Source organism: Phoxinus phoxinus (assembly GCF_949152265.1).
Source record: "Phoxinus phoxinus genome assembly, chromosome: 9".
Lineage (NCBI taxonomy): Eukaryota > Metazoa > Chordata > Actinopteri > Cypriniformes > Leuciscidae > Phoxinus > Phoxinus phoxinus.
Window position 1 is genome coordinate 17,964,222 of NC_136884.1, and position 24,413 is coordinate 17,988,634.

At 38.5% G+C, this 24,413-nt stretch overlaps 1 protein-coding gene across 3 annotated transcripts in view; it reads left to right on the top strand.

The window, feature by feature from the left end:
• The window catches only part of tafa5a (TAFA chemokine like family member 5a), a 147,538-nt gene that overhangs the window by 116,688 nt on the left and 6,437 nt on the right, over positions 1-24,413 (top strand). For all 3 annotated transcript variants that reach the window (XM_079622156.1, XM_079622155.1, XM_079622154.1), the window contains exon 3: positions 14,365-14,492. In XM_079622156.1, coding sequence (XP_079478282.1) covers positions 14,365-14,492 — 128 coding nt within the window. The remainder of the gene's footprint in view (positions 1-14,364; positions 14,493-24,413) is intronic.

Consider the following 24,413-nt stretch of genomic DNA (forward strand, 5'->3'; position numbering starts at 1 on the left):
GGTGGGCGCCCTGGAGGCTGATGAACAGGTGGCCGATCTGGAGCAGGAAGCCTCCAGGGCGGAGCAGGACGTGCAGGTGGCCAGGGCGGAGCAGGACGTGCAGGCGGCCAGGGCGGAGCAGAATGTGGGCGTGGCCATGGCGGAGCAGTCGGACCCTCAGGCGTCCAGGGCGGAGCTGGCTGTGGGCGTGACCACGGCGGAGCAGTAGGACCTTCGGGCGGCCATGGTGGTGAGGACCCTTCAGGTGGCCTCGGTGGTGAGGACCCTTCGGGTGGCCATGGTGGTGAGGACCCTTCAGGTGGCCACGGTGGTGAGGACCCTTCGGGCAGCCATGGTGGTGAGGACCCTTCAGGTGGCCACGGTGGTGAGGACCCTTCAGGTGGCCATGGTGGTGCTGGGAAACTCGTTGGAGAGACCTCCGCGGTCCCCCTAGCAAGTATACTGCACCCCCCCAAAATTTTAATGGGAAACTTGACAGGCACAAATATTTGTTCTTGGTGCTCGGGAACAGACACCGGCTCAGGGACAGACACCGGCTCAGGGACAGACACCGGCTCAGGGACAGACACCGGCTCAGGGACAGACACCGGCTCAGGGACAGACACCGGCTCAGGGACAGACACCGGCTCAGGGACAGACACCGGCTCAGGGACAGACACCGGCTCCAATGTGTGCACCGCCCACACACACCACATGGCTGTGGCCATAATGGCCAGTGTCGCGGTCACTGAGGGCTCAGGAACAGTCTCTGTGCTGGACGGGACCAGCGGTGCAGGAAGCTCTGGGCTGGACGCGACCAGCGGTGCAGGAAGCTCTGGGCTGGACGGGACCAGCGGCGCAGGAAGCTCTGGGCTGGACGGGACCAGCGGCGCAGGAAGCTCTGGGCTGGACGGGACCAGCGGCGCAGGAAGCTCTGGGCTGGACGGGACCAGCGGCGCAGGGGGCTCTGGCGCAGGATAAGCGGGCTCTGGCGCAGGATCAGCGGGCTCTGGCGCAGGATCAGCCGGCTCTGGCGCAGGATCAGCGGGCTCTGGCGCAGGATCAGCGGGCTCTGGCGCAGGATCAGCGGGCTCTGGCGCAGGATTAGCGGGCTCTGGCGCAGGATCAGCGGGCTCTGGCGCAGGATCAGCGGGCTCTGGCGCAGGATCAGCGGGCTCTGGACACACCGGTCTTGAAATAGGCTGAAGGGGAAGATCCTCTAACACGTAGTTCGATCCACACACCCATAGCGTGTGATCAACGAACTCCATAAAAGACAGGTTGAGATCTCCCACCAGAATCAGCTGGGCAAGCGGGTCCTTCAATCCACCCCAGAAACTGTGCCTCAACTCTTCCTCTTCCAACATCATGTCACTATAAAGGTCCATATACACCCCCGCAGAATCCTCGAGTGAGAGTTCACCTTGAAACAGGATAGGTGTGTTAACTGGTTTCACCGTCTTCTTCCGGTGACATCTCCTTTGGCTCATCTTTGGTTATTTATAAGGTTGGTCGTTCTGTCAGGTTTGGTGCAGGATGCCGAAGACGAGGACATGGGTATTCGAATGCAGTTAGTTTATTAAATGAATAAACTCTCAGGAATGACAGAAAACAATCAATGACTTCAGAACACACTACCTTATACCGACGACGACGACCAACAAACACTAAGGGGAAAAACAGGGCTTAAAAGAACTGGGAAAATTAACAAGATGCAGGTGTCGGGAATTACTAATTAAACAGACAGGGAAAAACTAACAGGACTAAACCAAAAATCACAAAGACTGGGGGAAACAAGATCACAACACAGAACAAAACACATTAACAATGTGACAACAGTACAGTTTTGGGAAGCAGTCGTGATTAGCTAGTTGATTTCTTTAACGAAGAATCGTACAATGAGAGTTAAGCAGCGGGTTACGTCGTTGTACGGGAAACGCACCCCTGGATGGTTTGATGGTATTGGAGCGATTCTGGGCATTTTTAAAACTGGTCAGACTCGGAGACCGAGCCTGACAGGAAGACCAGTTAAACAAGACCAGTAAACCACCTCAGGCTGTACGGGCTGATCTTTTCGGCAGGGAAACGTCCTCCATACCCAATGAGGAGATAAAAGGAAGCCAGGGGAATAGGGTCAGATTTAAGGAGTAGATTCTGATCTGGAAGCTCAGCACATTTTCAAGAAGAAGGATTGTGGCCTGATGCTGAAATGCAGGCGTATCACAGAACCCAGATCCGACAGAGAGGCTTAGCGAAGCATTACTCTAAATACATAAATAATGCTCTCTTCCCCTACAGCCGCATGCCACGCTCATTTATTGTCTCAATAAAGCTTGTCTGTGAGTCTGAGCCCAGGTTATCAGTTACAGAACATCTTAACTGGGTCAAGACCACAGGGGCCTATGAGACCGGTTCGGTCCATTCTCAGTCTTCAGAACATCAAGGGCAGGAGGGACAAAGGCAGAGCATGATGCCTAAAAGAGATCTTTAGAGGACTATACGTGTGCAGCACATTTATGCAATTTAGTATCTTTGAATTAAGTTGGGCAGCAACAGCAGTAAAGGATTATTATTTATTAGATCATGTAATTTGTTTAAAGTGCTTTTTATATTGGTATAATTAAAAAATAAAACCAGTTTTGTTCAGTTTGACTTAACATTCCACATTGAACAAATTAAATTTTTTTTTTTTTTTTTTCATTTGACACATTAATGTTAATGTGCAGAACACATACTGACTGCAGAAGTAATTATGGGTTTTATTACATTTTCTGGTGTTTTTTGTTAGAATAACTGAAAAGATATGATTTGATTTTAAGTTAAAAAATATTTAAAAAAAAATTATATTGACCTTTTAATTAACATTTTGGCTTATGTCTAAACAAAATATATTCATCAAGTACAAATTTCATTATAAATAACTGTTTTTATTTTGAATTAATGTTTTTGTCTTTGGAAAATAAATATATATTTTTCATTAATGTTAACTTTAGAGTTTGAACCAAACCATAAATATAATTTGAGAAGGGGTGATACATTTGCCTGTAACATTTGCCTTTTTTTTTTTTTTTTTTTTTTTTTTACAAACTATCACAAGAAAATATATGTTTAGTTGATTATCTACATTGATGGATAGTTTATTACTTTAAATTAGTATTTAAATTAGTTACATAAACGTAGATTGGTCTAATTAACAGTCTTAAACATAATGGCTATATGTTTATGCAACTGGGCTCCTCATATTTCGAGGTTTCTAGGGTCCCTTAATCCAAAATATAACATTTCAACATGTACTGTACTGTTTTTTGCTGACCTGTGGTAAAAAGGACTTACTCTGATTGCTACTGGTCATTTTCAAATTCTTGTTTGTAATATTTTTTTTTTTTTTAAATGAATACTTGTAAAGGAGGGAAAACATCCATCATAATTTATATATGTTGATAACACGAATTGGGTTAGTTAGTTTCTTTAAGAATAGGCTTCAGTATTTGGGAGTTTGCTATGGTTTTGTCACAGAGTGTTACTGGACATAGACAGATAATGTGTAATTATTACTGATCTAAATGTTTTTTGCAAAGGTAAATTTAAATCGTACAACTGATCTCTCAGCGCCTTCATTCCAAACATACCAGGAAGTCATAAATCAGTGGAAATGTGTTCTTCAGATCTGCAGTCTGCAGTACAAGAGATGTGTGAATGTGTGCTGTTTACACCTCAGTAATGTGTGAATTGAGCTGTGAAATGTGCATGGACATGGGGTCAAGGGGTAGATTTAGAAATTCTCTGCCCATGAGGCAAGAAAAGAGAACACAGGAAGTCAAAAATGTACACTGGAAAAATACTCTTTTCATTGTCGCATTATGTGAAATCATATACCTGTTTAAATGAGTACTGTGTGTTTCTTGATTTGAATGCTGCTTTTAAAATGTTTAAAATTACTATGGAAAAAAAATATCGGATCAGTTAATATTTTTTCATAAGCTCATGAATAGGATGTGCATTGAAGTTTTCATTCTACGTATGTGAATGAATGGGTGCATATGTCGTTTTTCTCACTTTAATAACACAAAAACTGTGTATGCCACAGGGATCTTCTGCAAACTAGACGTTATTACTTTCCTTTAATAATAACATACTCCTTTAAAACAATTTCAGCGCTACCAAAGCCCATAACAGAGATCATATAGCTCCACTGACATTACCGCAGGGTGTTGAATTACTACATGTAAATTGATCCAGGATATAGCTGGAAAGTAGTCAGCATCTTAAGGCAGATAAGCATTAGACTGCACTGCAGAAAAAGAAAAACGCCATTTAATGGTATATATTTTTTTCCTTTTTTCTCTAAACATTCTTAAGACAAGAGAAAATAAAAACTGAAGAACTCTTTCTTGTTTAAAAGATACAGTGCATCGCACAACCTTCATGAAATAACTTTTTTAACAGAATTAAATATTCTGAAAACAAGTCTTAATATCTTTAAGATAAGCCGTTTCACTCGGCTAGTACATCACAACAGGGAAGAAAGACTATCGCAATTAAAGATATTAAGATATATTTGGAAAGCAAGCCAACACTATGAATTAAGGACATAACTTTTCTCAGTGTGGCCTCACACTGGAGTCACTTTCCTTGCAGACACTATGGTTCGCACTGACAGACTTTTAAATGATTTCATTCCGCGTGGCCCGTGTAGGGGTTGACATTTCCACCGTTGGCTCGGAGCTACTCCTGCTGCAAGGGGGAAATGTCAGCACGCATCTGTGAGTCCATGATATCACTCAGGGTGAGGTTTGCAGATGCCGGGCTGCATGCACCGGTCCGCACGGGCCCACGGCGGAACCAAACAGACAGACAGTCTCGGCAAACAGCGTCGTGCCAAATGCGCCTGCCAATTAGGGTTCAGCCTGGCATTTACCAAACAGCAGTGAGGATAAATGCACTGTCCCCTCCAAACAGAACAAGGGTCTGTAAAAAAAATAACCAATTTTATCACACACAAAAATGACTGTGGGTATGAATAGAGAGGTTGATTAAACAGGATATGATGCATCTCCATTTGAGGTTTAATTTTTTTGCACTTTGTTCAGAATATTATTTTGCATTGGATGGGAAGGATGGTATTGTTCACCCTCCAGACAATAAAACGAGTGAAGAAATCTAATGAAAGGACCTGAGCAATAACTAGATCAGAATATCCAACCTGATCTCACGGCAATTTGTACGTAATTTACGTGGTGGCTAATTCGTATGAATTCGTACAACCTCACACGAATTCGTACGATTTTTGCTAAATCGTACATATTTTACAAGTTGCCCAATTCGTATGAATTCGTATGAATGACCTAACCCTGACCCCACCCCTAAACCGTACGAATTAGTCGTGAGATAGTGTTGGAATATCAGAGACTTGCTGGTGGGCTAAATAAGACACCTAAATAACAGCATAGCAATCCAAAAACAAACATCAGAACACTTTAGCAACTACGACTTTTTACAAGCAAGTAAAAAGTCGAGTGTGACTTTTTTCACACTCAAAAAAAAGATTCTTAGCATTTTCTTAGATTCACAATTGGTTCCATTAGTTCACAACTACATTGGTTAACTTGACCTAACAATGAAAAATACTTCTAAAGCATATACTAATAATAACAACTTTTACTAAAAAATGACTAAAATCAAAAGTTGTATCTGTTAACATTTATTAATGGATGTCAGCTAACATTAAATAACAAACAGTTGTATTTGTATTATCCAATGTTTACTAAGATTATTTAATGCATAACATTTACAATGTTAATTAATGCATTACTAACGCTAACTATTTACCTTATTGACGTGCATTCACAAAAGCAAATACCATGCATGCGTTGGTGTTTAATATTTTGTAAATAAAATGGTAAATTATGCTTTTTTTGCACAAACAAAGCACTCGTGTCGCTTTATTCAATAGTTAAAGGTGCAGTATGTAAGATTGACAGCTAGTGGTTTGAAATGGGTACTGCAGTTCAAAATATTGAAGAGGGTTGTTTCCCCCGCCCCCTCCTACTCAGACTCGATGCTCACGCGGGTTTCCAGATTGAGGACAAGCAACAGGAGTGAGCGAAATTGACAATTGACGCAATTGACGGTCCTTACTACTTACTTAGAAGATACGCAAATTGATGAGTTGATTTGTCCGTATTTTAGTATGCTCCCATTCACAGAGATTTTTAGATGGATGCCTAGGCTTCTTTTGTCGGGTAGAATCTGCAATCTCTGACCTAGTGTGTTTGCTGGCTTCCATGGCTCCAATATGCTGTGTTTTCCACCAACTGGCAACCCGCGTTGTCAAAATACTATTGGGTAAATTTGTAGTGGGCGAGATCATACAGACCGAAACAAAAACAGACATTCCTACACGGAACGTACATTTCAAAGTAAAATAACTGGCTGTAGCTTTGTTTTTCAGATAAACAAGTATGTGAACTTACAGTAGCATGTTTCCTAAATCCTTATTATGCTTTAGTACAGTCAAAAAGTTACATACAGCACTTTTAACATTAGTTAACATAAACTAATAATGAACTACACTTCTACAGCATTTATGAATCTTTGTTCATGTTAATGTACTCATTTACTAATACATTATTAAAATCAAAGTTGTATTTACTTTGTTAACAAAGTTGAACAAATAATGTAACAAATGTATTGCTCATGGTTAATTCATGTTAGTTAATACAGTAACTAATGCTAACAAATGAAACTTTATTGCATAGTGTTACCATGATGTCTTTACTACCTTTCTGGGGCTTGAAAGTGGTAGTTGCGTAGCTGTCAATGGAGCGACAGAAAGCTCTCATATTAAAAAAATTTTTAAATCATTTGCGTTCCGAAGATGAACAAATGTTTGGGTTTTGGAACGACATGAGGGTGAGTAATTAATGACAGCATTTTTGGGTGAACTAAGCCTTTAAAATCAACATGAACCAGAAATGTAGGAATGTATTTTTATAACCCAAAATGTAGGGAAGGAGTTTTGTATATGGATTGTGAGAAGTAGTTTCGAGATGACAGCTTTTTAAAGGCGTAGAAAAATATACGGCATGATGGAATTGGTGTCCAAAAGATTCAGGTTTGTCTGGTTAACTCATGGTAGTAGATACCATTACTATACCATCTGCATAAGCTTTCAAAATCAGCCATTTATTCTTCCCCCCGATGTACGAAATGTACAGTCTCCGCGCATGCCGGCTCATGGGTGTTCAGTTCTGCTGCCAAATTGTTTTAAGCCAGTCACCTGAGCTTAAATGTCATATCACTAATGACTCTAGAGCCATGGGAAAATGGAGAAAGATGCTCTTGACAGCCAAATCGTGTACAACATCTACTAGCAGAGGCTATCTGTGCTATGCTAACCAGGCTATCTGTGCTATGTACAACCAGTTGACCCCAAGGTATGGACAAGGAAAAGAGAGATTAAGAGATAAAGAAAGAAAAAGCAATGACCCACAAAGAGAGGATAGAGTGAACAGAATAGTTGGAATGCTGTACAAAAAATGAAGACACACTAAATTTGCTTAAAAGGGTCTTTGAGCTGTCATTACTGCGCAGCGGTGCTGCTGCGAATCTTAATGCGTGAAAGAGGACAGAATGGGCACCTGGCCAGGGACATGGAGAACATGCGCATGGCTGTCACCAGAGCAAGGCCGAGGGACCCGAGATTGGACCAGACCACCGGAGCATGGAGGCACTGTGTCTTTGAATAAAACTACAAACCTGATACAGGGGTTAACGCACTGTTATTAATTATTAACCGGAATTACGTTACGAATTAGAAAAGTGTCATTCTTAAAATAAATGTCATAAATACAGCACCATTTTGTGAATTAATTTAGCATAAATTACATTTGAAAAGCCCTATATTGTCTATGGAAATCTATCACTGCATTCGCACTCTGTACTGATGGATATGATGTGACAGTTTTCATAAATATCCTCGCAAAGTTCCCAGAGGAAGATTTTATTGCTCCGACGTTGCTTGTTTATAGCTCAGGGTTATTTTAGAGCTTGGAGTTTTCATTTAAGTAGCAACATTTTCTCAAATGTTTCTCCTGATATTAGAGTTCATAGTACGATCCTTGACTTTTGATTGTTATCCTGGCAAAATGTTGAGAAATTGTCAATCTCTTCTGAAACTCTAGAGGAGATATATGTGTGATCTCTTAAAATGTCCTGATAATTTACTCACCCCCGCGTCATTCAAGATAGTCATGTCTTTCTTTCTTCAGTCGAAAAGAAATGAAGGTTTTTGAGAAAAACATTCCAGGATGTTTCTTCATATAGCGGACTTCAATGGGAACCAACGGGTTGAAGGTCCAAATTGCAGTTTCAATACCGCATCAAAGGGCTCTACACGATCCCAGCTAAGGAATAAGGGTCTTATCTAGCGAAACAAACTGTAATTTTCAACAAAAACAAAAAAAAAGTGGTTCATGCAGGTTGTCTACAAACCGGAAGTTGGTGGTTCTATCCCCGGTTCCACTTGACCAAGTTTCAAGGTGTCCATGAGCAAGATGGTGAACAAAAAACCCAGCTGCTTCCGACAAGCTGGATGGCGCCTTGCATGCCTGACACCGTCGTCGGTGTATGAATGAGTGAATGAATGGGTAAATGGGAGGCAATATGTAAAGCGCTTTGGTGGCCATTGGTCTGTTAAAGCGCTATAGAAATTCAGTCCATTTACCATTTACAATGCTCATCTTGCACTAGCTGTGATGCTCCACGCAGTAGGTAGAAGTACCGACCTACTCTTTATAAAGCAAACGTGCAAAGACTAAGTCAAACGCCATATACAAAATAAATAAATAAAAGGTAAAACATCGATGTCGGACAATTTTGAAGTGTTTCGCCCTACCTTTAGCGCCTACGTCCACCTGACCTTTCCAACGTGATTACGTAATGCGTGAAGTTGTGGACATGCAAGACAAGCATTTGTGGTTAAAAAGTATAGATTTTTGTATAGATTTTTTAGAAAATTACATTGTTTCGCTAGATAAGACCCTTATTCCTTGGCTGGGATTGTGTAGACCTCATTGAAGCTGCAATGAAACTTTGGACCTTCAACCTGTTGGTTCCCATTGAAGTCCACCATATGGAGAAAAATCCTGGAATGTTTTCCTCAGAAACCTTTATTTATTTTCGACTGAAGAAAGAAGGACATGGACATCGTGGATGACATGGGGGTGGGTAAATTATCAGGACATTTTAATTCTGAAGTGAACTAATCCTTTAAGCAGAAGTCTCTGAACATCTTCATTAATTCTCATTGCTCAATCAGAACAATTGAATTATTTTAGAAATGCCACGTTTGATAGTTCTTCCCTATGCATTAAAGCTTCATGCCATGATCAAAATTCCTAAACATCAGTCCTTTTAGATGGCAGCTATTCCAAGCTCATCCATTTACAAACTAATTCCTGACTAATTATTTTCACTGACTATTCTTAGACCAGATGGCTATACCGATATCCCGCGCATTTTAAAATGCAAAGATCTAGCTGAGCTCTTGCCCTCTTGTATATCTACTCTCTCCTGCCAGACCTTGCTTCTCTACAGCATTAGATAAGATTTATTACCCAGGGTTCCTGGCTGTTGACGTGAGTGTGATAAAGCATTTCAACAAGATGAGTGTCCCAGTGTGGGTGTAATGATGTTATACCTTCTCTTATCGCCTCCAGATGAACTGTGCGTCTAGCCCCATCCCAGAGGCAGATTACATCCAGGTTGTTTTTATTTTATAACGTCGAGTTGTCCTTGAATCCTTCTACTCACACCTGGAGAGTGGTTACACAGCGACGGAAACTGTCTGGAAGTTTGAACGGCCCCTCGTGGAAGTTGTGACCCTGCTTGAAATTGATTAAAATGTTGCAATAGCTCAAATTAACTGGCAACAGTAGCATGTCAGTGATGTATGACATCAGATTATGGGCAATGCGATTACATGCACTGTGAAATGCGATGTTTCTTAAAATGCAGCGCGGTCTGGGAGAGTTTGAGCTGGCGTTTCCTTGCCTTTTATGTTCAGTTGGATTTAATAATTGGTGCTAACGGCCAATCTCAATCAAATTGCCGGGGACCAAACTCCCTAGGAGGGCATATTACTGTATTAAATTGATCGCCGTTATCAATTTCCTCCCAAGTAATGTTGTAATTATGGCACTGACATCCAAGAACAGAGATTATGTTGCCTGCCATTTTTTTGTTTTGTTTTGTATTAAATAGTACACATTATGCAGCAAAACACATTTTTAATGATAGTGTTACATTGCATGTTAATTTCAGCAAGTGTTTTAATTTAAGAAAATGTATACAGTTATTTTTTATTTAAAGTTCTAGCTTTGTTCGAGATGGACTATTAGCTAATAAATACTGCACAGAATACTCAACATACGGCATTATATTTAAATAATAGTGAGCGAAAGAGTGTGCATTATGCAACAATAAAGTTTTAATAAGCATATGCTTGTTTTTTTGTTTGTTTTTTTGGCACATAACCTATATTACACGAGAGTGGCATCCAGTTATTATCTCTTTTTGTCAGGGGTGTAATGATACCCTCATGTCGCAATTCGATACATATCGCGATACTAAACTCACGATATGATATTATTGCGATACTCCAAGACATATGGTAAAAGGTTAACAAAAAATGAACTGTTGATTCAAATGCTAAATTTGATATTACATTGTGGGTGTAAATGAATAGGCTTTTGGACTTGGTGCTGGTAACCCAATGCACAGGACAATAGTGACACCAGAATAAAAATATTCATGATTCTGAAGCTGAAAATACAGAATTATTTTAGACGAATATGCTTGCACTCTGTCACTGACTAGATATATAAAAAAATAATGTAGGCCACTTTTTACTCATAACAAATACATTTGGCATTATCAGGACCCACAAATATTCCCCCTATTGCATTATTATACATTATATTGAACATTCTAGAAGTGTAATGTAGTATTGACCATAAAATTCTGTAAACTTGAATTTTTTCACGCACAGTAATGTTCATTTTGGGGGAACTATACACAATACATACTGTCACTATCCATGATACATTGTTGCATTTTTGTATTTCGATATCTCGATGTCACACTAAAAATAAAAGGTGAAGTCCAGTTCCAGTAACTAATAACGCACAAACAGTACACTTTTCACATTTTTATTGAATAAATAATCATTCACAGTGCAGGTTGGAGAAAGTAAGGGAACCATTAACTCTAGAAACCTGTAGATCCTCCATTAGCAGCAAAACTTCCACCAATTTTTTTCTGTAGCTGCTCTGGTCAATTTTGGACCAGCCCTCCCCACAAATCGGTCACAGTTCATCAATAGTTCTTGTTAGCACAGTCCTCTTTGGGTTATGCCACAGCATCTCAATTGGCTTCAGACACTTTTCAGTCATTCTTTAGTTCACTTATTTGTGTGCTCTGAGTCATTGTTTTGTTGTACCACCCAACCTCATTACTTCTGTCCTAATGTTCTCCTGAAAAATGTTTTGATACTCCTTTGAATTCAATGTTCCTTCAATGGCTGTGAAGTGTCCAGACCCTGAGGCAGCAAATTAGCTCTAAACCATGATACTACTTCCATGCTTCACAGTTGAGTGTTTGGTGTTGTTGTGCGTCCAGTGCCCATTTTTTGCCAATAAGTTCAACTTTTGTCTCAGATGTCCAAACAAGATTTGCAGGAGTCTTGTAGAACACACAGGTTTTCTTGGACAAACACGAGACATGCCTCAATATGTTTTAAAATATGGTCTATAAGTGTGGCTCGGATCAGATTACATTATGAGTAATCAGTGTCGAAATCTAGGAATCACAAACAGCTTCTTGCAACTGTGTTTTACCCCCAACCCCTCTAAAATCTGGATACACTTTATTTTGGAATGACGCTGTCAACACTGGAACTACACAAATACTACACATTTACTGAGTGATATTAATGTTAATGTAGGTTATGACAGGGTTGGTTTGCTTGTAATGATCTATAATTTACTGTTACATGTAAAGTCTAACTTTGTCGTGTTACCTAAAATCTGAGCCCCTCTAAAGACATCACACCCAAACACTCAAAATGGTTGTCAGGCAAAAAGCATCTTAAAGTCTTCTGATTGGTTGAAAATGAGCATCCAACCCTCGATTGTTCTTTTGAAGTTGAAGAGCTCTTGGCTGTCACAGATATATGTATAATTTCACAGAAAATGTGTTCCAATGACAATTCTCAAGTAGTAGGGACGTTTTATGTGTGTCATTCCATAGAATGGTTTATATTTCAACTTTTGATTGTCCAATCAAATAATTCCTCAAGAGAGGAAAAAAATACCCAAAGCTGATTGTTTCAGTTCATTCATCACACTGGACAAGAAGGTTTGGCACATTGCATTGTGGGATTAAGGGCAAGCTCCAAAAAGCTCCAGGCCCCATTTATTGTAATTGTATGGAAAAGAGTGACCTGTTCATTATTCAAAGTTTCTTCTTTTGTGATCTATGAAAATTCTGAAACAGGAAGTCAAGCTTTAAATGGCATCGTGCTGCATTTCTGAATCATTGTATGTGTGTTTGCCATGACTCATGCAAATTGCTTTTGTTTGCTGTTTTGGTTTCTTGTTAGTCTAATGTACTGTGTAGATGTGTAAAATGATAATTCGGCTATTCATAGCTAGATTTGCGCATCACCGAAGCGAAGGTTTTAAGCTGCTCAGCTGTCTTGATTACTGCCGCATTGAGTTCCTCCATTAAACCTACAATTAGGCCTGATTGCGCCACCTTTTGTCTCCCCGTGGCATCTGAAATTTGCAGAAGAGTCTTCAGTGGCAAAAATGCAAATCAGCAGGTAATTATCCTGTGTTCTGATTACTCTAGTTCTCTTCCCGCCTCTAAATATTGTTCTCAGAAATGCATTATGGCAAGAGCCATATAATAATAAATATTGTAAAACACAATAGAACAATAGCAGTTTATGCAGCCTTGACAGATGTGATTCCTCATTTCAGGAAATAGATCAGACATTTTGAGTCGTATGAAGATAACTGATGTTGATATCTGTAGTGGAGGGCAATTACATTTGTGTATGCACATGATGTAATGTTATGATGTACTGTCAATCAAATGGAACAGAGGACAACAACTTGACTGAATTAATTATCTTCCGTTTTTATCGCTGCAGAAAGAAAAAAAGAAAGATGTTTCTGTATAGTATTATGCACGGGAAGAAATGAGCATATGTTCAAGCCCAGCTTTTGAAGTATTGTACACTAATACTTTGCTAATACTCAAAAGAAAGATAACATTTCTTAAAATTACAGTATATATATAATTATTATATAACTAATATATTATTATTAGGATCTAAAAGATATCAGGCATGACATTTCATATCCAACTATTCATAAACATACTGTATGTTTCTTGAAACTGTAACCTTACATGTTTTGCTTTGGTTCTAAATTAAATGATACATGGCCATTGTTATAGTTACGTTATGTAAACATATTTGCATACATAACATACATTTTGAAGGGCATGTAAAGATTGATATTGGCTATATGATTGTATTGTCTAAATAAATAAATAAATAAATAAGAGACAACTCTGTATTGTCCAGTGAAACAGGAACGACTGTCTCTCCCAAGGGACTAATGCTAATGCAGGTGTGTTAAAGTGACCTACTTTTATATAAAAGTGATCATCCATGATGAACCTCAAACACATCTACTTGAGAAATATGATGAACCTTTCTTTAAACCGATGACCATCCTTTCGAATTAAACTAATTTCCCTCTCTGTAGCATAAGATGCTTCCAATAGGTGATGTCTCATTTTATATCATCCACGACACTAGTTTAGTGTGTTACAGTATTTTATACTTGACTAGCAGGGACAACTCGGATGGGTTGAAAAGTGAAATCTTTTGACACATGCTTGAAGCTAAATAACTAAAAGTGACGCATTCAGTCTGAAAGGTTAAGATATTTTAGTACATATTTGGTGATGTGTGATTACCAACTGCTGTCAATGTGATTTATATTGGAGATATGAAGTCAGTTAGCCCTTGGATTGACTTGACATGGATATGATCCACTATACTGTTTATCAAGCAGAAAGTGTCACAATACTTTTTCCAACCTAACAAACAGTATTTTGTTTTCTTGAAACGTGTGCTTGTGTTGTCTTTATTTCAAATAAATTACAGTGGGTTTCATATTTTCATCTAAATACAAAGACATTCATACATTGTCCAGTAGCTTTTGGGGGTGTGTGTTATTGTTGTGTTTGTGCTTGTGCTTGACTTCCCGATCATGTCATCTTAACCTTTTCTCTGGTCTTGATCCACAGCTCGTATTGTGAAGACCAGGCAGTGGTGTGACATGGTGCCCTGTCTAGAGGATGAAGGCTGTGACCTGTTAGTAAATAAATCAGGCTGGACTTGTACACAGCCCAGCGGCAGAGTGAAAACTACAACGGTGAGACTTACCCATAACCACTGCTCTTAAAGTGACATGAAAGTATGTTCGCAACTCTCAATTCCATAATGTCACATGCAGTATTTTAGAGTGAAATGGGATGTTCAATGAGAGAGAGAGAGAGAAAATGGAGCGAGGCTTGATGTTATCCATTGGGATTTGATTAGGATGTGAAAAATGAGCTTTCATTCCAGAGTGGAAGTCAGCAGAAAAGAATAGTGTCTTGAGAGGCGGTGCATATTATATTTTAATGAAAGATTATAAAGCCATTATGCATGTCTTAATAAAAACTAAATGCTAATATTTGTTTTCTTTATAATGTGTACAGATTAATTATACATAATAGCATAATAGTAGAAAAATGTATAGGGTTAGTTGTGAATGGGAGGTGTACTCAGAGAATTACCAAACATTAAAAAACAGGCAAAAAATTCACAAGCATTTGATTTTTTAATGATTTTATATAATCTTTTAAGTCACACTTTATTTTACAGTTCTGTATTTGCATTAGTGATCAAAGGTACAGTAAGCAATTTCTCTGTAAAATAACGGTACAATACTGGCTGCAGAGTTGCCAGCAATCTACTGTAATTCTACGGTATGGATACTGTGAAATTGCTTTACAGCTTATTACCGTAAAAACTAAATAAAGTATTTTACCGTATTGTATTTATTTTACAGTAAAATCCTGACAGCAGATATACTAGCAATATACTGTAATTCTATGATATTACTATAATTCTATGAATTATTTACAGCCATTTACTGTAATACATGCAGTACATTTCTGTGATTATTTACATTTACAAACACTCTGAAAAATGGTGAGTCATTTTGGGAAATCTTAAAATAGGTTGGAAATTAAAATCACACAGGCAATTACTACAGCAAAAACACAGGCAACAGTAAAAGGCTAATACAAAGATGAACAGTATGTTACTGTTAGAATTTGGCTGTTTTTTACAGCGAAAATACAGAAAAGTTATGTATTTTTTAACAGATAACCCTTGTTTTTCTAGTGATATTGCTCTGAAACTTTTCTCTTTTGTTCCACTTGTGTGGATCTCTTAGCTATGTCTTCAAAGAAACAAGGAACAGGTTTACAAATTAATCAAAAACCCTAACAAATAAAAAGACAGTGACGATGGAAACCATGACCTAGAAACTAAACAGAACATGACTATGAAACCTAACATGAACTGACCGTGACACTTAGTAGATTTGAACTTTTAACATTCAAATTTTTATTTGTACATCAAATCCTTTGGGTGAATTATTCAATGACTCTCCTTTAACACACTCACTTGTCCCCAACTACTGGCATAGTGATGTAACCTGCAGGAAGTGTAATTGGAAAAAAAAATCACTGAACAAATATTAACAAAATGTGAATGAAATTTAGTTAACGGTTTCAGAAGATTTACTGGGATGAATCGAAATCCCCAGCACTAGTCACATTAAAAAAAGTAAAATGAGCAGCAAATGTTGTTTCATGTTGACTGTATCATTGGCTCTACATAGAGCTCTTCAGACTCTATCATAAGACATGTAGTTCAGCTCTAAACTGACTGCTGTCAACGAGAAGAACTCTGGGATGTTTATCAATGGTAATTAGATCACGCTTAGGGCTAATTATATGAACAGATGGGTGATCACGGCAGGTATGTAGACGAGACGTAGAAGAAATAGGAGGAAATGAAAATGTGGGCGCACAACACCTCAGCTCCTGTCTGCTGTCATCAGCTATTAAAGTCTTCCATTTGTGTGGATTTGTTATATTATTTGTATCTTTTTCCCTCTGATTGTAATTTTTGACTAATTGTATTATAGGTTTCACTAGATTATCAGGTAACACTTTCTATGAAGCCTGTATTTATAATACATTATATTGGTATTGTTAATGGATTATAATACATGCATAATGCCATAAACAACTTTATAATAGGGTTAGTAAACTATGGGATATATATATAATCCATTATAACCGTGTGGATAAAATTATGTTCATAGTGTGTTAAATCATCATACTCTTAATAGTTATAACCAGAGAATGTCTAATAGGGGGAGAACTGCCACTCTCAGTAAACTTCCGGCTTCTGAACTGGTTGCAGTTCCACTCTGGTTCCATATGAGGGCGCTCACAGGACGAGTGCAGAATGAATGGAGGTCTATAGAGCTATACCCCTCAAAATTCACTTTTCTCGGGATATAATTGCTTGTCTAGTAATTTGAATGTTGTATTCGAATGGAGATGCAAAGAAATTACACATTGCTGGGTGTTAGATTTTTTAGAGTCACTTATTTGCTTTAAAATGCCTTTAATACACATCGTACGACCAGAGATACTGCTTTACGGCAATCCTTCAGTCACTTTGGTGCTTTCACGCTCTGCACTTTCTTTTCTCTCAAGGCATCGACAACACAGCTGACACAGGTAAATACACAACACAGCTGACACAGGTAAACACACGTGCTAGAAGAGTTTTTTGCGTTCATTAGCAGAATGCTAGCGTGTTATGGGCAACAACAACTCAACCTGTAGGAAATCGAAAGGACATAAGTTCTCGTTCATTTAACTTTCGACCTAAAACCCATGTTGAACTTGCAAAACCTACAATCAAATCTGAGATTTCTCAACGGCAATCGGGTGAAAGAGACAAATTTAGCCGTCTAGCTCCATAGACTCATGGGCGATCGCCCCCAGTGGAACTCTGGTGGAACTACAACCAAAATTGTAGTGGCCAGGCTCTCCGTAGACGGGCTCTGTTATATAACCAAGAAAATAAGTATTGTTTGTCAGGTCTCGTCTATGTGTGCGTTGTGTGGAATGTCATTGGATTTACCTTGTGGATTATTAAAGGCGGTCTTTCTTCCTGCGTTTTGTCTGTCACCTCACAACCCGTGACAGAAGACCCAACCCAAAAGTGAAAATTTACGCAGCGATTCATTGCGTCTTTGTTCCGTCTCCAGTTCATGTTTTATGTAGTTTTTTTTATCATGGACTTCCCTGCTGTAAAGCTACTATGCCTTGAGCAGGGAGAACGCTTCCTCGAGAAACACCTGGAGGAATTCTTGGATTTGGACCATCAGACCACCTTCCCGAGGACTGCCTCTGCACGTTTCTTCGCGTTGGCCTAAAAATTGTAATCAATGTGTTGTTTTATGTAAATGAGTAGGCAGGATGATTTTCACATCACTTTAAAGCAAAAACTCTAGAGAACAACATCCATTAGTCAAAAGGCTTTGTGGACATATATTTGTGTCATGTGCTTTGTGGCCTTATTTCAGAAACTTTAATTATCTGTTTGGTAACACTTGAAGGGGTGTGCATAAGACTGACATGACACCTTCATAATCATGACATTTACATTTACATTTATGCATTTGGCAGACGCTTTTATCCAAAGCGACTTACATTGCATTATCCTATACATTTATACATAGGTATGTGCAATCCCCTGGGATCGAACCCACAACCTTGCGTTGTTAACGCAATGCTCTTACCACTGAGCTACAGGAAAGCGTGACATGTCATGAATATGAAGGAGGATTTTGCATGTTTATGACAACTGTCATTAAGTGTTATTCGCTTCAAGTATGACATTTTTAATGCAAATATGACATTGTTTGAGATGTCTTTGTTTTGACAACTTGACATAAACCAATACATCATAACCTGTCAGTGTCTTTATCATGACAACTTGACATTACCAAGACAACATAAATTGTCATATGATAATCATGACATAGTAGATTCATTATCAAACTTAAGAAACCACTTAGCTTTATGGGTAAACATTACATTAAACTGTCATGTGGTTGGTTTTGACATTGGCTGTCATGAATATTTTTCTTGACCTCAACTACAGTGGTACAAATTGAATTTGTCATTAAAATGTTATAATGGCCTCATGACAGCCAATGTCAAAACCAATCACATGTTTTCATATAATGTTAACCCATAAAGCTAAGTGGTTTCTTAAGTTCGATCATTAATATGATTATGACATATTTATGACAGGTTGTGTTGTCTTGGTAATGTCAAGTTGTCATGACAAAGACACTGACAGGTTATGATGTATTGGTTTATGTCAAGTTGTCATAATAAAGACATCTCTAACAATGTCATATTTGTATTAAAAATGTCACACTTGAGCGAATGACACTTAATGACAGCTGTCATAAACATACATAAAACCTCCTTCATATTCATGACATGTGTCTTGTCATGATTATGACGGTGTCATTTCAGTCTAATGCACACCCCTTCAAGTAAAGTGTTACCTTTTGGGTATTCAATAACCATGCATAAACATTATTCTCTCAAAAATATGTTGCTCACATATATGGTAGCCCTTTTTGTGCTGAATAGAGTTTAATGACACCTTTGCCATTAATATGTTTATAAGCAACTGAAATAAGCACAAATGTCAGGGCATGTCAGAACATCTCAAAGACCCCAAAAAACACCATAGACCCCTAAGGGTTAAACTGTGGTGTGGCAGTCATGTTTTGAGTTTTGTTTTTTTGTTTTTTGATTGACCATTTTAATTGACCAGCCATTGTCAAGAGACAAAGGGACTCATCAAATAATTTCCAGTATGCTCGGCTAAAATTAGTTTCTGCTATTCAATAAGAGAATGATCACTAATCAACCCAAGAGTCCCTGTAGGCCAATCCTGTTCGAATAAACAGTCATTACCGCTATCATGTTTGTGATTTGCTCATTCTTTTCTTTCCCTCCTGAGTGATTCATATGATTGTCATCACCTCCATTTCAACAACAGATTAAACGAGCAGCAGACGTCTCTTGTGCATTGCCGGTCATCTCTGGCGGGTGGCTCAATGTCATTATACAGGCACTGATGAAGCTTTACCTTATCTGATGACATCTCACACTGTTTTGTTAGAGGAACAATTGAAATTAGTCAAAGGAGGGTGATGAGTGAACAGAAGTCTTATATAATGATGAAGGGCTAAAAAAAAGACATTAGCATGACGTTCGTTTAACGTTTTCAAGTCATTTCCAGTCTTTTTTTAATCCGAGCAACATATGTGTAACGAGTTGAAGACAGCAGGCGAAGATGAGGATCTAAATCCAGGGTTTATTTAATAAAGTAACACATAAAACAGAGAACTCAAAGAACAAAGTACCAAAACCAGGGAGAATCGCAGAGACGGAGGCCACCATTACACATACAACTGACAAGGTAACAAGTGAAACACAAGGGCTATAAATACACAGGCAAACAAGATTAACAAGATAACAAGGGGGCGTGGTTAATAAGAAACACCTGGGAACTAATCAACATAATGGGGAACTGCTAAACATAGGACAAGACAGGGAAACATAGACATGAATTGTGACAATATGCAACTCTTCGAAATGGGAGGAAATATGTGAAAAGAGTAAGATGGGTCTGGATGGTCGACTAGTTGTACAACATCTGACTAGCTGGTTGGTGAGATGAAATTAGCTGTTAGCTGTCACCGTATACCAGGGTTGTCAGCATACCAGGGTTCAACATTAAGCATTTCCTCTGAAATGTGGAAGGTCTTCTGGATTCTGTTAATTGAACTCATTATGTTTCCTCTTTTGTAAGGTTACACCACACTACTCCTTAATTCTCTGATTATACCATCAGAACGAGAGGGCTCTTAATCAACTATTCTATTAGCTATTAGGTTGATTGTGTAGTATTTAACCACGGAAAAGGGTCCTCGAATCTGTAGTATCGGTGGAGTGTGAGACGAGAGAGAATACTGATTGCAGTAATCAGCAATCTTTCACAAGCAAACAGAGAAAACGCTTGCTCATCAGTGACGCCTGGCTTTGAAAGTAGGGGCGTCCCATGGTTTGAAGTGCTGCCGTTTGGTGAGATTTGTTGGTAAACGGGGAGTGAAAGGTATAATTCAACCAAAAATGAAATTCTGTCTCACCCTCATGTCTTCAAAACCCTGTATGTCTCTTTATTATCTCTTTAAAACTTAAAGATGACGGCGTCACTGTGCCCACACCCAGTGTGCTTGTCAAACTCAGTAAAGACAGCGGGGTCGCGTCGCAGCTCCAGATTTTGGTAGTAAAGCTGATTGTTTGCACATCTTTTAGTTTACACAAAATGTGTTCACGCACTGTCTCGAATAGCTTAGCGAGCGCTGTTTCAGAGATGTATTTGTGACCAGGCAAACTGTACCGGGGCTCCAAATGTTCAATTAAGCGGCAAAATCCATCGTTTTTGACGACTGACAGTGGTTGGTCATCCAGAACAATAAACTCGATAGTTTTGTCGGTTATATTGCCAAACAGCGGACATACTGCTAGCGTGAGCAATTTAATTTCTTCTTCACTGCTCTAAACGGTGGTTGCTTGTGGCGTCACAGCACAACTTCCTGTGTTGCCGCGGGCAACCACTGTTTAGAGCAGCGAAGAAGACTTGATCTCCGACTTGCAGCGTTTAGCAAAGTTAGCGTGCAATAACTAGGTATTGTTTATGAAAATGGTATCGGATCAAGTACAAGTACTCGCCGATACCGATGCCAGAATTTGTATTGGTATCGGCGGCATTTCTGATACTAGTATCGGAATCGGAACATCTCTATTTATTTTATTTTCCTTTTGGAGCTTTACCAACCCGATCTCACGGCAATTCGTACGTATTTTAAGAGGTGGCTAATTTGTACAAAATCATACGACCTCACTCATATTTGTAAGATTTTTGATAAATCGTACATGTTTTACGAGTTTCCCAATTCGTATGAATTCATACAAATGACCTATCTCTGACCCCGCTTCTAAACCTACCCATCACTGGGGTTTAGACAAATCGTTTGTGAGATAGCGTTGGCTTTACAGACTTGGTATGAACTGTTGTTGCTTGGTCACAATAAACGCTAGTTCTAGGAGATAATCATAATTTCTGCATTTGTGTTCCATGAAAAAAAAAAAACATTATATAAGTAAGGAACAAAATGAGAAAGAGTTCATAATTACTTTTTTTCATACATCATCTCAGTTTTAGATGAACTATTCCATTAACCATTACGTTGAAGTGTGTTTGAAGCAAAAAAAGGAAAGTGAATAGACTGAGCATTCTGAAAAACACGGGGAGGTCACGATGCCACATGCCAAGGCATTGCTGCTGTGGGTGTTGGGGTCTGCGTAATTGATCCCCATGCGCCAGCGTGGCACCACAGGACACATCCCTGCCTGAGTTTGGAGAACATCACCATGGAGATGACAGCTGCTCCTCCAAGCAAGCATTTGGCCTCTGCAAACCATTAGCGCCCACTGCCAGCTTCTGTCTGAAGGAGCCAAGTCAGCACTGGAGAACAAGAGCCTCCATTTTGAATCCTTCCCAGAGAGAGAAACATTGACCACCGTTTGCTCATGGCTGGGGCATGTTTCAACATGTTTCAGTATTTATGAACACCTAAAAAATGACTTAATTGAACGGTTGGTTTCTGTAGAGCTAGTGCCACTCTTCTGTATCTGCCACTGCCCAAGCTGGTTATTTCACCCAGACAATCCAGGCAGCCATTACAAGGTTTCTTTGTTACTTTGCCAACCTCCCATTTCCAGCTGCCAAAAGAGTCTTTTCCAAGAATCAGCCCGAGCAATTTGTTAAGAGACATGCAACTATTGAGTAGCTCTTATTGTAACGCCCGTTTCACACATACTCCGTATGCAGTGCGTTTGCGGTGCGTGTTGCGGTGCGTGTGCGGTACTGGAGCAGCACACGCTATAGTGCTTTCACATATGCTGCGTTTGCAGAGCGCTACTGATACGTAGTTTCTGTGTCACAAAATAAAAAATGGGTAGGCTAAGTAATTTTGATTTTAAAACCAAACTTTGACATTGTTACAGACATTACAACAGTATGAAATTAACTTTAATCATTGTGATTCTTTGTTTTAGTTCGAGTTGTTGACAGAAGACAAGCTATCGCGCTATATCTGTTGCTAAGATATAATACACAAATATTTTAAATTAGAATACAAATGTATAAATACTGATTATAAATGCATATTTTAAGACGGTTCTTAAAAAAATAAGAACCGGGAGAGGGCTAGCCCCCAGAAGACAAAGGACCTTTTTGGAAATTAACATTTGATATAATAATTATTGTTAGCACATGCCACTACATTAAAACGAGTATCCTCTGCTATAAATAAGGCTGGCTGTAGCACCAAAAAGTTAAACATTTTGATTTACAATTACATAGTCAAAATTAATTATAACTAGCCTACATAACTATAACAAACTTATAATTACACCCTGTTTAACTTCTTTATATTCAAAAATAAAACTATATAGGCTAATATGATTTACTTATGAATTCATATAGGCTACAACTACATATTCAGATGTTCATTTACATTTAATAAATTCGCATGACATGAAGGTTGAATGTGACGATAAACAAAATAAATAAAAAGGGCAACACAGTAGGCCTACATATTCATGTTTAAATAGAACAACATGCAGCAATAATATATATTTATATTCTCGTTTAAAACGTTTTTAATTTCTTGATCCTGTAATTTAGTAAATGTAGAACACATTAACTGTAATTATGAGTAGCTATATGATCAAATTATTACAGTTTCTTGTCAATCTATATTTATTTCAATGTTAACAATACGCTGCAGTGCGGTGCAGCACAGCAGAAAATAGACTCTGTGCGTAAACGATCGCTGCACTGCTGTATACGCACCGCAACTGGAACGGATTGCCGGACCGCATCCGTGTGCAGTGTGAAACCTCTAACCTGTTAACATGGGTACGGAAAAAAATACGCACCGCAAACGCACTGCAAACGGAGTATGTGTGAAACGGGCGTAAGCCTTCACCACACCACATCATATTTATACAGAATTAAGGTAACCTCTTTATTGAAAAAAAAAAAAAAAGTCAAAATATCCATTTGACATTTTTAAGATTTCTTCTGAAACAAAAAAAGCAGAGACAATATGGCATTAAAAGTTTTTTAACGATAAGGGTAATACTATTTAAGGCACTATATGTTATTATACAGTAATATAATAATATATATTTTTTACTTATGAAGTGAAATATTACTATTAAGACCATTTCCATTTGATATAATTGCTTTCAAAAATAAACAATGAGATATGTGTGATGATATTTACTTTCCTATAGGTTCACACACACTGTAAAAAAAGATTAGTTGACTCAACTTTAAGTCAAGTCATCTTGTTGCTTTGACTGAGTTTATTTGAGTCACACTATAAGTTGACTCAAATTAACTCTGACTTAGTTAAGTTGAGTCAACTAATCTTTTTTTACAGTACAGTGGGTAGAACATAAGAACATTACAAAATATTTATTTGGCACCAAAATGCTACTATTGTTTCCATTAGGTTCCACAACCTTGTTTGGGAATGCTGTTAGGAAAAGACGGCCAACAATTGTACAGTTATATTAGCCAACATATGCAGCAGCTTCTGAAAACAGACTGTGAGACATGCAAGTTAAAAACTGTCATGTACAGTAAGTTCCTCAATAGAGAACCAGTCCGTATGTAATTATTAATGAAACTACATATTACGCAATCCCTCAGTTATTTTATGTGATTAATTTCTTCATATGGAGCTGTGATACTGCAATTCCCAAGCGGTTTATTGGGAAAATGCAACATGAAAAGCACGATTAAGATAAATCCAGTTATAGCTTGCATGAATTTCCCTCAAGGGGCAAAGCTGTATATTCTGCCAGACTTTTTAGCAAAAGCTCAAACCCTTTACACTACACCGGCATTTTAACTTATGATGGATACTGCTGGGTTCGGCAAATATTTATCACTTTCCAATCATCTAAACTTTCTGTCGGGATAATATTTAGCCATTTTGTGTGTTCTGACTTTAACCTCCCTAAAACTTGGATGGTATGAAGAGTTTTGC